This window comes from Tachypleus tridentatus, chromosome 1 (genome assembly GCF_004210375.1).
Source record: "Tachypleus tridentatus isolate NWPU-2018 chromosome 1, ASM421037v1, whole genome shotgun sequence".
In the NCBI taxonomy this organism is placed as follows: Eukaryota; Metazoa; Arthropoda; class Merostomata; order Xiphosura; family Limulidae; genus Tachypleus; species Tachypleus tridentatus.
In genome coordinates, this window is record NC_134825.1 from 176,636,133 (window position 1) to 176,648,574 (window position 12,442).

General features: G+C 33.4%; 2 protein-coding genes across 3 annotated transcripts in view; one reads left to right on the forward strand and one right to left on the reverse strand.

Annotated features, from left to right (window-relative positions):
• The window catches only part of LOC143230947 (R3H domain-containing protein 4-like), a 25,586-nt gene extending 17,928 nt beyond the window's left edge, over positions 1 to 7,658 (forward strand). The window contains exons 4-8 of one of the 2 annotated variants that reach the window (XR_013016707.1): positions 4,045 to 4,171; positions 4,742 to 4,827; positions 5,432 to 5,573; positions 6,215 to 7,536; positions 7,580 to 7,658. Coding sequence is in view for 1 of the 2 variants with exons in the window: in XM_076465304.1 (XP_076321419.1) it covers positions 4,045 to 4,171; positions 4,742 to 4,827; positions 5,432 to 5,573; positions 6,215 to 6,342 (483 nt within the window). In the remaining variant the exon portion in view is untranslated. Of the gene's footprint in view, positions 1 to 4,044; positions 4,172 to 4,741; positions 4,828 to 5,431; positions 5,574 to 6,214 lie in introns of both variants that reach the window. The other variant, XM_076465304.1, reaches the window with a different exon arrangement.
• LOC143230944 (uncharacterized) lies at positions 7,659 to 11,387 on the reverse strand. The gene is made up of 3 exons (XM_076465289.1): positions 10,766 to 11,387; positions 9,261 to 10,154; positions 7,659 to 8,430 (listed from the first exon to the last, which is right to left on the reverse strand). The coding sequence occupies exons 2-3, from the start codon at positions 10,151 to 10,153 to the stop codon at positions 8,316 to 8,318; spliced, it is 1,008 nt and encodes a 335-aa protein (XP_076321404.1). The 5' UTR covers position 10,154; positions 10,766 to 11,387; the 3' UTR covers positions 7,659 to 8,315.
• Positions 11,388 to 12,442: the final 1,055 nt, after the last annotated feature.

Genomic DNA, 12,442 nt, shown 5'->3' on the forward strand with positions numbered 1-12,442 from the left:
GAACGGCTGTCTCACCCATGCTGGATATGACTCTCTGGTGGGTAAGTATCCGTCAAGAGACTTTGCGAGCTCATCTAAGTGCATGGCAATTGCTTACTTCAGTTCCCTGAGTACAGAAATGTCTCCGATTTCAGACACATCTTCCGATCTTACTTACACAGTCGTCCAGCAGGGAAAAGTTTGCGAAGTTATCATTCTCTGTTCGTCGTTTCCATAACAGTAACTTTTTGTGAAAAGCCTTCAGGTTTTCTTCCGCTTTGATGATGTTGACTCCACCGCTCTGCATCTGTTGATTGATAGCATTGAAGATATCGGCCATGTACGCCAAAATGAGAGTGAATTCAGATTTTTCGAAGCAATCTGCATGGCAGTGTTGGTATTCTCACAAAAACAGGGCTAATTCCACACGCATGGCAAAAACACAATTCAACACCTTTCCCCGGGATAACCACCGAGCGTTAGAATGGTACAGAAGTACCTCGAATTCAGAGCCCATTTCATTACACAGCTCTTTGAAGATGCAGTGCTTCAGGGCACTATTTCACACAAAGTTCACACATTCCACTACAATTTTTTAATACTTCTGCCAGTTTTGAAGGCTAGGGTTTTGTTGCCAATGCATGCCTGTGCAGAACACAGTGTGTTACAATAATGTGTGGTGCATCAGCTTTCACCAGTGCACCAAAACCAGAGTTTCGTCCCAGCATGACTGGTGCTCCGTCCGAACAAACTGCAGAAACCATATCCCATGAAAGATCGTTGTCTCTGAAGAAGTCATCCACAAGTTTGTTCAAATCGACTGCCTTAGTTGTTGTTGTAAGAGGCTTACAAAATAAAAAATCTTATTTTATCTCGTTGTTCTTCACATAGCGCATGAATACAAGTTTCTTCATATCAGCTGCCTTAGTTGTTGTTGTAAGAGGCTTACAAAATAAAAAACCTTATTTTATCTTGTCGTTCTTTACATAGCGCATGAATACAAAAGCTAGCCTAGATTGGAAACATTGGTGGTCTCATCAAGTTGAAGGCTGAGTTTTGCTGGGCTTGAAATCAGATCTGCAACTACTTGAGTCAATGTCATCTATTCTGCTGCTGATGGTGTCATTTGAAAGAGGAATTTGGGATAACTTTTTTCAGCAGCTTTTCCCAGCATGATATTCGCCATCTTGAATGCAGCTGGTTTTACGAGTGCTTCACCAATGGTGTGTGGTTTGCCCTGCTTTGCGATCAAGTACGCAACTTCGTACGATGCTGTGAGGATCGCTTTGTCGATGGGTACAAAGCCGAGAACAGGCAGAGTAGCTTTTTCATCGAACCTGGCTCTCTTTACCATGAATTCAGCAAGCGTTATGTTCTTGTATTTCCTATCTCCATGCAGCTTTAGGGAGTGTTCTCTTAGTTTTGCCAGTGCTAGACTAGAATTGCTCGACTTGGTATTGCAACTCATGCATTGAGGACACTGACTCCCATCATGTTCCGTTATACATGTGAATCCATATTATGCGTGATTTGTCTGACCACTTACAGTTTTGCTCGATATAGTTAGTATGAAGGGTTTGAAAGATTAGGAAAAATTCAAAAATGATGCACGATTACTACAGTCACAAGTCGACTGCTAAGCGCATGAAGTTCCTTGCAAGCACAGATATTAAGACCAAGTGGAGCATGATGTCACGAATCATACGAGTGAGGTGAGCGGACGGACACACTTGTGTGTGTGTGTCTTGACCTCTGTCGAACCCAGGTTAAGAACCACTGAGTTAGAGTATAAAAAATAACGATGTATGATGTGTTACTGAAAACAAAAGTTTGAAATGTATTTAGAAAGTTCTAGAGATTACACAAAAATAATATTTGAGAATTTTGGGACAAAGAATGGTGTGTCTAACAAACTATAATATTGTAGTAAGATTATCACTAATATTTGAAATTTGGCTAAACCTTTCTATATGGTAGTGTGCCTAACAAGGTCGGATACTGTAGCAAGATTATCACTAATGTGTAAAACTAGGCCTAACCTTTTTATAGTTAAATACACCAAGTTATAGCCATTGTGCTTTTGTTTTTTAGAGAAACCATAATAAGTGTTGTAAAGAAACTGATGTGACACATGTAAAATACTATTCTCACAATGCTTTCATTCATTGTTTTCTAGTTTTGGACATCCCAGTGTATAGGAGTATATTGGCTATGAAAGAATTGTCCATTGAGAATATAATTTTCATGGTTTGTTTGTCATGTTAATACCCTTTTCTATCAGGGGTTCACTTCATGTGATTTTTATTGTTTATTGTATTCTGAGTTCAATAGTGTTGATGCTGCTTTTGATGTACTGTATACCACTTGTGGTTTTCAATGTTTATTGTATTCTTGGTTCAATAGTGTTGATGCTGCTTTTGATGTACTGTATACCACTTGTGGTTTTCAATGTTTATTGTATTCTGAGTTCAATAGTGTTGATGCCGCTTTTGATGTACTGTATACCACTTGTGGTTTTCAATGTTTATTGTATTCTTGGTTCAATAGTGTTGATGCTGCTTTTGATGTACTGTATACCACTTGTGGTTTTCAATGTTTATTGTATTCTTGGTTCAGTAGTGTTGATGCTGCTTTTGATGTACTGTATACCACTTGTGGTTTTCAATGTTTATTGTATTCTTGGCTCAGTAGTGTTGATGCTGCTTTTGATGTACTGTATACTACTTGTGGTTTTCAATGTTTATTGTATTCTTGGTTCAGTAGTGTTGATGCTGCTTTTGATGTACTGTATACCACTTGTGGTTTTCAATGTTTATTGTATTCTGAGTTCAATAGTGTTGATGCTGCTTTTGATGTACTGTATACCACTTGTGGTTTTCAATGTTTATTGTATTCTTGGTTCAGTAGTGTTGATGCTGCTTTTGATGTACTGTATACCACTTGTGGTTTTCAATGTTTATTGTATTCTTGGTTCAGTAGTGTTGAATGCTGCTTTTGATGTACTGTATACCACTTGTGGTTTTCAATGTTTATTGTATTCTTGGTTCAGTAGTGTTGAATGCTGCTTTTGATGTACTGTATACCACTTGTGGTTTTCAATGTTTATTGTATTCTTGGTTCAGTAGTGTTGAATGCTGCTTTTGATGTACTGTATACCACTTGTGGTTTTCAATGTTTATTGTATTCTGAGTTCAGTAGTGTTGAATGCTGCTTTTGATGTACTGTATACCACTTGTGGTTTTCAATGTTTATTGTATTCTTGGTTCAGTAGTGTTGATGCTGCTTTTGATGTACTGTATACCACTTGTGGTTTTCAATGTTTATTGTATTCTTGGTTCAGTAGTGTTGATGCTGCTTTTGATGTACTGTATACCACTTGTGGTTTTCAATGTTTATTGTATTCTGAGTTCAATAGTGTTGATGCTGCTTTTAATGTACTGTATACCACTTGTGGTTTTCAATATTTATTGTATTCTTGGTTCAATAGTGTTGATGCTGCTTTTGATGTACTGTATACCACTTGTGGTTTTCAATGTTTATTGTATTCTTGGTTCAATAGTGTTGATGCTGCTTTTGATGTACTGTATACTACTTGTGGTTTTCAATGTTTATTGTATTCTTGGTTCAGTAGTGTTGAATGCTGCTTTTGATGTACTGTATACCACTTGTGGTTTTCAATGTTTATTGTATTCTGAGTTCAATAGTGTTGATGCTGCTTTTGATGTACTGTATACCACTTGTGGTTTTCAATGTTTATTGTATTCTTGGTTCAATAGTGTTGATGCTGCTTTTGATGTACTGTATACCACTTGTGGTTTTCAATGTTTATTGTATTCTGAGTTCAGTAGTGTTGATGCTGCTTTTGATGTACTGTATACCACTTGTGGTTTTCAATGTTTATTGTATTCTGAGTTCAATAGTGTTGATGCTGCTTTTGATGTACTGTATACCACTTGTGGTTTTCAATGTTTATTGTATTCTTGGTTCAGTAGTGTTGATGCTGCTTTTGATGTACTGTATACTACATGATGTTTTTTTGATCAGTGAAATTTGATTCTCTTCAAGGCTTGGAACAACTTTATTAACAGCAGTGATGAAGAACAGTGGAAAATTCTGAACAAAACTGATGATCAGTCTGAATGGATTGTTAATGATGGTGATGAAGACTGTGTTGATGATGATAGACGTAACAGTAAGTATCATTTTAGAATATTTTGGTTTTCATTTATCTAAAGCTTTGAGGCTATTAATCTCATTATTGTATTAAATCACTAATTTAATCTGTTCTAAATCCTCTTTATAATTTATATTCTCACATTTTACCAAACTTCTTTATCTGGAACTGAAATTGAATGTTAATGAAGCAATGGGTTTTAAAGGTATTAACTTGACAAATTCAAAGTGTGACTGCTTTTAAATTAGTTAATTGTTTATAAAGATTTTATGTTACGTAAACAACTTGTTACATTGGATATAAAACAACTTTCTAAGCAGAGAATATTGCATGTTTTAGTGCTAATAATATTGAGTTTCTTAAAGTTATCATTTTAAAAGTGATATGTTTTGATACTGGTTCTGTCTTTTTATGTCTAAAAATATAAAATGTCAATGGGACAGTTACATTATCATCCCAACATAGTAAGTTAGATATGATGTTAATTAATATAAATAATTTATTCAAATCACTTCACTGACTTCCAAAATGAAATATATTAGATTTGTGGATTATGTAAATTACAATTGATGTTGCTGTTGGCTGTAGGTCATCCTGCTTTCTCTGCTGAAGAATGCTACAGTAAGATTGACTGGGACTTGAGAAACACGTTAAAGAAGCGTCACATACCTATGGTGAGAAACCTTTAGTTGTGGTAGAAATGATTTAATCTCTCATATATATTTTTTAAGGTAATTAATCATAAAGGTTTAATATTATGTTGCACAAAAGGTGCTCAATTTAAGAACATTTTCAGATCTTGGGGAATAACTGAGAAACTATTAGCCTGAACTTATTAGGAATGTATTGTTTCTTTAGTTATTGTCATGGTAATAACCCACAGCATAAGTTATAAAGTGATTATACAATTAGGTTTTAAGGTATCTTCTCTTACAGTATTATGATAAGACACTTAGCTGTAGATTGTAAGTAACTGTAACATTTTTTTTATTAAGGAAATTAAGTATAACAATAGTTTACAAAGTTAACACTAAATAATATTACTTTAACCATCTTAACATAAAGCATGTTGAAATATGTCACTGAGTATTCTTTTGATGCACAAATATATGTACCACTTTATATGCTATCCCAAAGTCATACTAAAGTACTTTACAGAGCTATTATAACTTATTAAACCTTGTATGTATTACAGTTGAATGACATGTATCGAGTAACTGTACCTTCACAAAAGTATTACAAGTTATTAGATTTTGTATGTTTTTGCATGCTGTTAAGGGAACATTGATCCAGTTGGAAAAGAAGCTATCAGATTTCTTTTTGAACCAACCATACTCTATCTACAAACTGCGTCTGGGGAACAGCTATGAAAGACTGATGGTTCATGCTCTCTGTCAATACATGGGCTTAAAGTCATGTAGTAAGTTTCATATATTAAATGCTTTCAAAGTTTATTTTTGTGGAGACTGTTAATCAACATAATTCTAATGTTACTCAGATATTTAATGTGTAAAACAGTTCATGTCTTGGTTTTTCATTTCTGTGTTAAAAGGGATAAATTAAATATAAGTGGAAATTACATTACCAATCGCAATCACTGTCATTATTCAGTAGGGTTAGTGCAGTGTGTAAAACTGTCATCGTTCAGTAGGGTTAGTGTTATTGATAAATTCATATTCTGCCAGGAGAATGTTAACAAAGCTGTATAAACAGTTGTTGAGGTCAGAATTTATTTTAAATGTTTATTGATGACAACTTGATGTTTTAAATTCAGTAACGTGTATTGTTAGAATAATCAGTGTTAGTCTACAATGATATTTGAGAATCCATTGTTTTAATTTTTCATGAAAACATTTTTTTTGAAGGAATAATAATATTGGAAAGTGTTTTTAAATAACTAACATTTTTTTAGTGACTATGTAAACAGAGGGTCAGTAGTGTATTAGTTTGTCTTAATGTACAAGCTAACTTTATTACAAAGTGTGATGTGTCTGTCATCTGTGATACATGCTCCTTATCAAGAAAGCATTAGACATCAACTTAACCAATATAATTTTTAAGGCTACAATGAAAATGGTGTTCGTTGGACCAAAGTACATAACAAGTACGTGATATTCCATCCACCACCAGTCTTCTTGTCTACCTTCTTGGAGCTGAGAGCACAACGTTTCTGTCGAGGTTTCTGCTAATTGCTTGTTTGTAAACTGGACACAATGTAGTGTTTCTCGAGTTTAGACAAAATTGTAAACAGTGTATTTAAATTGGTTTTGTATTCCCCTCTTCAACTTAAGGTAGGACATGGTGTTGTATTTTAAAATCTTGTACTCGTGCCTTCATTGTACAGCAGTCTTTATCAACTGTTCCTTTAAGTTTTATTTCTAACAATAAATTTTTTGTTAAGCTTCTTTGTTCAGTTTTTGTGAATCTAGAACTGTTCTTCAGATGTTATTTGTTGATATATACTTCTCAATTGTTATTACTTTGGAGGAAATGAATTGTTACTTTTGTGGCAACATTATTTCAACTGGTATTAGCATGTTTGTTTTATATCATATGTGGGTTTTGAAACTTTTATATACAAGGTACATACTTATGTAGATATTTAGAAGTAGACATTGTGTTGGTTTTCATGTAATTATATTGTGACTATAAGACTTAAGATATAAAATTTAATTTGAAATATGTTTGTGATAATATGAAATTTTATTTTAAGAAACAAGTTGATCCTAATGTAAGATTTAAGTATTACATGTCCATGTATAATGAATATCAGATGGAATTCTCTCCTTTACATACTACAATGTTAGCTACTATGTGTCCATAGCTACTATGAATGTTATGCGTGATAGATGTAATTCTGTCCTTTACATACTACAATGTTGCGTGTCCGTAGCTACTATGAACGTGAGATGTAATTCTCTACTTTACATACTTAGTGAGCTCTTTACAAATATAATATCCAAGCTGTTTATTGTCTTATTTTTATTGTGAGTTAAAACAACTTTTATTTAAAAAAAATGATAATTAAATGTAAAAACCTTTTTTTCCAGGAAAAAAGGTTCACTCCAATTTTTCTATATTCTCTGCTGATAAATAGTATGCCTTAATTCATCAGAAACAGACACCAAACTTTCAGAACAATCAGGTGTGTGTGTAATTGAACCAACGTTTTTCATTAAGCCTCTGGTGGATGTACAATATCTAATTTAGTTAATACAAAAAAAACACCTTCTTTAAGTAAACATAGGATAACAAGTTGAATGTTAATGTGAAAGTTACCAGATAACACTGATTTAGGTGTACGTTTTTATATGAAAGTTAAAATATAACACTGATTCTGGTGTACGATATAATTTGAAAGTTATCGGATAACGCTGAGTCAGGTGTACGATTTAATTTGAAAGTTATCGGATAACGCTGAGTCAGGTGTATGATGTAATCTGTGAAGGTACTGCTAACCAGTTTCTGGGTATTTGGAGAACAATAAATGGATTGGATGAATTAATTACAGCACTAAAATTTTAATTCTGATGTATCTTTCATATATCACACAGTCAAATTAATAAGTAATAAATAAGTACAACATATTTAAAACATGAAGAAATGAGGCATTACAAACAATACATGTTACACATATGTACAATAACCTGTGTAGATGTACTAACATGAAATTGATGATATAAACCCAATATATACAAGATGTGTGGGTGTAGTAATAGCAGAAATGAGATGCTGTTAACCCCCCATTTTACCACTAATATCCTCTTTACATTACAACTTTTATATTTGTTGACCTTGGTTTCCATCCAAGGTCTGTTGATTGATTTTCAAAGTGTCTTTGTTAAACACCCTAGCTGTATGACTGACTGTTGTAACACTCTTAGAAATACATAATGTGTGAATTGTCTGACATCACAGTTGTGAAACACTCACTCTGACTTCTTTTGTCTTGAAGGCTTAATCTGACTGTTAAACAATAACAAATGCAGGTATCTTATTATGATAACAGAACTCTTTTGAATGGCCCAAACAGGTTTGTCAAATGTGGTGGTAATTGTGTTAAGTTTGTCATTCTAGTTGGATAAATAGTGATACTGTTTAGAATAATGTTAGTATGGCTGATATTTCAACTTCAAACGGGTGTTCCAAATGTTGCTGTTGTTCATTTCTGTTTACACCGGTATTTAGAGCACTGGCTTCCATCTCGAGACAAAGCTGCCATTTTGAAAACACCCATCTTAGACTCCATCCAGTTCGGGACGAATTTATCAACAATGCTAAAAATAAATATTGGATTTACCGTTATTTATTTGAATAAACTGGAACACTAGAATGACAACTATAAAATTTCACCAGTTCCATATTTTATAAAAAACAAGAAATTACAACAGCTTTATAAAAAGTGAAAACCTTTCAATTTAAACTGATCAAGCAACACTAAACTATAACATCCACCTGACCCTGTACTCTAATCAGTTCAAGGTTCCTAGTATTTGTTATTATTATTATAGATTCAGTGTTTATACATGCATTTAAGCATCTTTAAAACATTTTGTTATATTGTTACCTTTAATGTTACGTGTTCTTTCTAAACTTTCAGTTGTATCAGAAACTTTAAAAGCTGGTGTTCCAGGTTGTTTCTCAATTGTAATCAGTCAATAACTAAACTCAAATGAAACTAAGTACAGAGATTTTCAACTTATTTAATTTATAACACCATAAGCTTAATATCATATTTAAACATTGCTTCATCATATCCTTCTTCTTACATCACTTCAAATTTAAATTGTACTCTACCTTATAATAGTTGTCTTTCATCTGGTGTCAAGTTATTATCATTATAATTTACCATCAAATTCAAATTGTGCTCTTTACTTGGTTATATAATGTCTCCCCTCTGGTGTCAGTTATTAACACTATAATTAACCATCAAATTCAAACTGTGCTCTTTACTTGGTTATATAATGTCTCCCCTCTGGTGTCAGTTATTAACACTATAATTAACCAAATTTAAATTGTGCTCTTTACTTGATCATAAATGTTTTCCCTCTGGTGCTACTCATCAACACTATAGTATACTATTAAATTTAAACTTTTCTCTACTTACTTAATCATAATTGTCTTCCCTTTGATGTCACTCATCGTACTTCCCAGTTCACAAATTATTCTGTTCATACAGTTTTCATCTTCTACAGCTGACCGATAGATAGAATAATATTTCTCAAACTTCTTGCGATAGCTACTGAAGACATCTGACATTTCACCTACTTCCCGCTTCCGTCGCGTAGAAGCGCTGGTTCCAGTTAGGCTAGTGACTGTGGGTAAGAGAAGTCCGAGACCTATCAAACCCAGAATAGGCATGGCTAATGAGTAGAGACCGAAGCCATTACTTGCTTGTTTGATACCATAATCGCCAGCTTCGTTGCCATAGTGATAGTTGAAGCTGCTAGAAGGTGGAAAGTAGCCTGCATAGCCTCCTGGGTTACCTTGGAAACCTCCATATCCTCCAGCAATTAGTTGGTTTACTCCACTCTCGAATCCACTTTTTATATCCTGAGTTCCGAAATGACCTGCATTAGTACCTCCAAACTGACCATCATTAAAACTTCCAAACTGATCAGAACTAAGTCCTGCGGCTCCCTGGTAAATGTCACCTGAAGAACTTTGGACTGAGGTGGTATCGAAGTTCGACCTGACTGGACTGAAATTGGATGCAGCATAGGTTGGTTGTAGCTCAGAACCAGAAATGCTACTGTCTTGTACCTTGGGTTTCTCCTGCACGGGGTAGTAGTAGTAATACTGACTATTTTTACTAGCAGAGGATGGCTGGTAACTCTGGCTAGAAGAATCCAGCCTGCTTCCACTCGAAGATTGGCTGGATGGAGAGTATATAGGCTGATGATTACTCTCACTTGATTTCTTGTCTTCTCTTTTTGAGGAAGATCCTGATGCAACGAAAGTTAGGACTAATAGCCCCAAATAAAACACTAACTTCAGCATCCTAAAGGAAAAAAACAGAACCATGTAAAATATACCAAACAGTAACTTCAACATACTAAAGGTAAAAAAGCAGAACCATGTGAAATATACCAAACAGTAACTTCAACATACTAAAGGTAAAAAAGCAGAACCATGTGAAATATACCAAACAGTAACTTCAACATGCTAAAGGTAAAAAACAAAACCATGTGAAATATACCAAACAGTAACTTCAACATACTAAAGGTAAAAAAACAAAACCAAGTGAAATATACTTAACAGTAACTTCAACATCCTAAAAAGTAAAAAACAAAACAAAAACAGAACCAAACGAAACTTTAACTAGAAACAAGGGATTTTAGCACTACAAGTAGCAATGGACTTTATAACTAGAAGTAACAAAGAACTTTATCACTACAAGTAACAGATGATTATAAATACAAACATTAGACGACTATAATTACAGACAACAATAGATTATAAATACAGATAACAATGGACTATCATTACAACGAAACTTTATATTATTAACAAATTTTTAGTAACCACTCTAGCAACTTTAAATAACGTATTATTTACTTAACGTATTTATTATTTACATTAAATCGAGAAGTTCCTATTTCCTTTACTTACTTTCTGATGGAACTGTCCGTCTTCTTACAAACCTTGACGAGTTTTTATTTCAACGCAGATAGCATGGGAATTAAGTACTCCGACTACAGTATGACGTCACTATAATCACGTGACATATATTTATCAAATAACCTCATTCCGAGTCCCGTTATACGTGTTTTGTGAAATAGTACTTGCTGTGATTGGATAACTTCAATTTCAGTGTCAATTTGCCTTCAGGTGCCACCTTGTACCTACAGTTGGGTCACTATTTGTATTTGACCCGGAAACAAACAACTTATATCCGTCTTGGCTTTGACCGATATCGGAAGAGGGTCACGCCGAGAGGTGCGGTGTTATTTCTAAAGAGGCATTCCTCAAAACAGACCCATTTTTCAGTCTTCCGCGTTCTGTTGAGGTCATTAAACCTTGAGTACAAGTTCAAGGATTCGACTAGTTTACGAATCCTTCATTTCCATTTCACAACTAGTTTCCAGCGAGGTACCTAGAGCTGACTTAGAGGAGACGACACTTTCGGTGTAAAGATGATTTCTTACGAAAATAAAAAAACAATTGTGTATCATAAAATCATGAACTTGAAAATATCAAAAAGTCTATAAAAAAAAACTACCTTCTTGTAAAAGAACACTCTTCATTAGTCTGAGAAGTAACAAAACAAAGTCTCTGTATTTATATATGAAGTAAAACAAATAATGTTAAATAACAAACCTATCTGTATTTACATATGAAGTGAAACAAGTTGCATTAAATAACAGCCTATCTGTATTGATATACGAAGTATAACAAGTAACAATAAGAAACTAACTTTATTTATATATGAAATAAAACAAGTAACATTGAATGACAAACTATCTTTATTTATATATGAAGTGAAATGAGTAACTAAGAGTTCTTCAATGATACCAAAATGGAAAAGTAACATTGAATTACAACATTTCTTTGTGTATCTAAAGGGTAAAAGATAATAACGAGTATTTTAACTAAGTTTTTCCAATGACATAAAATTAAAGTACATGGCAACGAAAAAATCCAATTTGAGTTAAAAGAAGACAGAGTAGGACTAAGTCAGTTTAACCATATCATATAAATAAGAGACAAACATACTATCTGAACATAATGCTGGTAAACCATATGAGAAAGTTCTAGTTCTAAAACAAAGAAACAAAAATTAGCGTAAAATCTGTTCAATGTAAGATGAACGAAGAGTGAATTTAGATCATTTATTTAACGTATTAATGAAAATACCACTTTTTCTCTGCCTTGAAATTTTACGGAAAATATAATTTAATCTCATTTTGATATAACTCTCTTATTTGTGTAATTTAAGGAATTAAAATATTCGTTTTTTACTAAATATATATTTTTACTGTTTTGAAAAATTTGACTTTAATCCCTAAATATTTTAATACCTTTGAAGAATGCTACAATGCTCTGTTTTGATGGTCATATTTATCTAAACGAACACGTTAAATGAAAGTTAGGACTAAGTACTCGTTTCGAGAAAGAGTGAGGCCTAATTATACCACAATGTCAGTTCACCAGCAGTTTCAGACAAATAAAGAAAATACAACCATAAAGATGTCAGAACAACTGTGCTGCAGTGATGGAAAGTGGGGAGGGAGGAACACAGTAACCTGAAAACCTTCTACAAACAAAATTTTGTTGTTAGGAGATTCC